Source organism: Octopus bimaculoides, chromosome 27 (assembly GCF_001194135.2).
Source record: "Octopus bimaculoides isolate UCB-OBI-ISO-001 chromosome 27, ASM119413v2, whole genome shotgun sequence".
Lineage (NCBI taxonomy): Eukaryota > Metazoa > Mollusca > Cephalopoda > Octopoda > Octopodidae > Octopus > Octopus bimaculoides.
In genome coordinates this window covers 13,114,603-13,116,730 of record NC_069007.1, presented here as the reverse complement: position 1 = coordinate 13,116,730, position 2,128 = coordinate 13,114,603, and the positions used below count along the sequence as shown (strand labels likewise).

General features: G+C 36.7%; 1 protein-coding gene across 2 annotated transcripts in view; it reads right to left on the bottom strand.

The window, feature by feature from the left end:
- LOC106867683 (prostaglandin G/H synthase 1) overlaps positions 1–2,128 on the bottom strand; it is a 74,483-nt gene that overhangs the window by 11,858 nt on the left and 60,497 nt on the right. For both annotated transcript variants that reach the window (XM_052977237.1, XM_014912625.2), the window contains one exon: positions 865–1,151. In XM_052977237.1, the coding sequence (XP_052833197.1) occupies positions 865–1,151 (287 nt within the window). The remainder of the gene's footprint in view (positions 1–864; positions 1,152–2,128) is intronic.

Here is a 2,128-nt window from a genome sequence, read left to right as displayed (position 1 = left end):
CGCTGCCACCACCACCACCACTACCACCACCTGCTGTGTTCTTTCTATTCTTGTCTTCTGTATTGTGTTCTTATTGTGTTCAGGAATGTCCTACTGTGCTCTGATACATTCTGTTGTAGTCTGACAGGTTCTATAATGCCTTCATGTGTTCTTTGTGCCCTTATATGTTCCACTGTATTCTGGTGTGTTATGTTACATTCTAGAATCTTCCACAGACTCCTGCTATGACCATATTCTGGTGTTCGCTAAAGTGTTCCTATGTGTTCCATTCTGTCCTGGTGTCCTTTGCAGTTGTTCCAATATGTATTTTTTATAATGTCTTCAGCTCTGTTCTCTCGTGTTTCTGTTGCATTCTGCAATGTTATCCAAGGTTTCCCTTCATCTCTCTCTCCCTCATTTCTCTTCCTCCCTTTCTTTATTTTGAGGTAGTATCGCTCCCCCACCCCCACCACACCCCCAAGAGATAAAGAAAGCAAAAAAGCAAACTGGACTCTGGTGGGATTTGAACTGAGAACATAAAGGACAGGAACTAATTAAAGTGAAGGGTTTTGTCCAGGGCTCTGCTGATTCTGAGCAATGTCCTGCCTTGGGAGTTAGATCCCCCCAATTGCTTTCAGCTTTTAAAATATCTTGAAATGAAGAAACAAGGGGGATGAATGACACTACATCATCTGGTGGGGTACAGGGGGGGGAGACAGGAGATGAAGAGAGAAAGAAGAAAAAGAAGGAAGAAGAAAAGAAGAGGGAGGAAAGTAAAAAGAGAAAGAAAAAAGGAAAAAGAAAAAAAAAGAACAATAGACAGTGTCCAGCCAAGTGAAAATGAATAAAAAAAAGAAATCGTTCCAAGAACTTGCAAGAACTTACCCTTCCTGCAGACTGTTTAATGAGGGCCTCAACATAAGGACCGATTCCAAATTGAATGAGAAACTGTGACTGGAACAGAAAGTCTTTCATGTCATAAGCGGTTCCATTGAAAGCAATTTGGTCTGGTAACATTTGGTGCCAATGTAAAAGCAGCTTGAACTCTTCCAGCATGAATTCTTTGCACTGGGCACCATCTTGGAATACAGCCTCCGGAGTGTAGACATAACTGTAGTAGTAACGGGCCATGTGGGCGATGTATTCCTCCACAATAATCTTTATGTTCATAGCTGGACAATAATATATACACACACACATATATATATATAAACATATAATAATATACACACACATATATATATACATATAATACACACATGCATTTTTACATATAATAATATACACACACACACATATGTACATAAAATAATATACACACATACATATATATACATAATACACACACACACACATATATACATATAATAATATACATACATACATATACATATAATATATACACACACCCATATATACATATAATATACAAATACATATATACATATAATAATATACACACATATATACATATATGTTTTAACACCAGATACATTACTCTTTGACTCTTTTACATGTTTCAGTCATTTTGACTGCAGCCATGCTTGAGCACCGCCTTTAGTCAAAGAAATTGACCCCAGGACTTATTCTTTGTAAGCCTAGTACTTATTCTATCAGTCTCTTTTGTTGAACTGCAAAGTTTCGGGGACATAAACACACTAAGATCAGTTGTCAAGCAATGGTAGGGGAGCAAACAAAGACATAAAGGCACAAATACATAAATGTATATACATATATATATGTAAGGAACGACCGTGCGAACTCAAAAAGGAGAAACGGTGATGAATGGAAAAACAGAGGACTCCTTTTATTTAAACGCGTCACACGGTCGAACACAAAATATATATATCAGAGATGATATACATAATATGTTATACGACGATAACATAGATGACCAGTAATGAAAGACCACAACCATATAAGATGAATAACAGAGATATTTATTGTAGCGTTAAAGATGTATGTCTGTGTGTGAGTGTGAATGCGACATATAAGAACATAATCAAAGACAGGCCGTCATACAAAGAAGAGTATGTATGTGAGTGATACATGTGTGTGTATGTGAATTATTACAGCAAATAGAAAGAGAGTCAGTAAATAACACGTGAGCAATTATACCAGTTCTTTAGTACACTATAGGAAAAGTTCT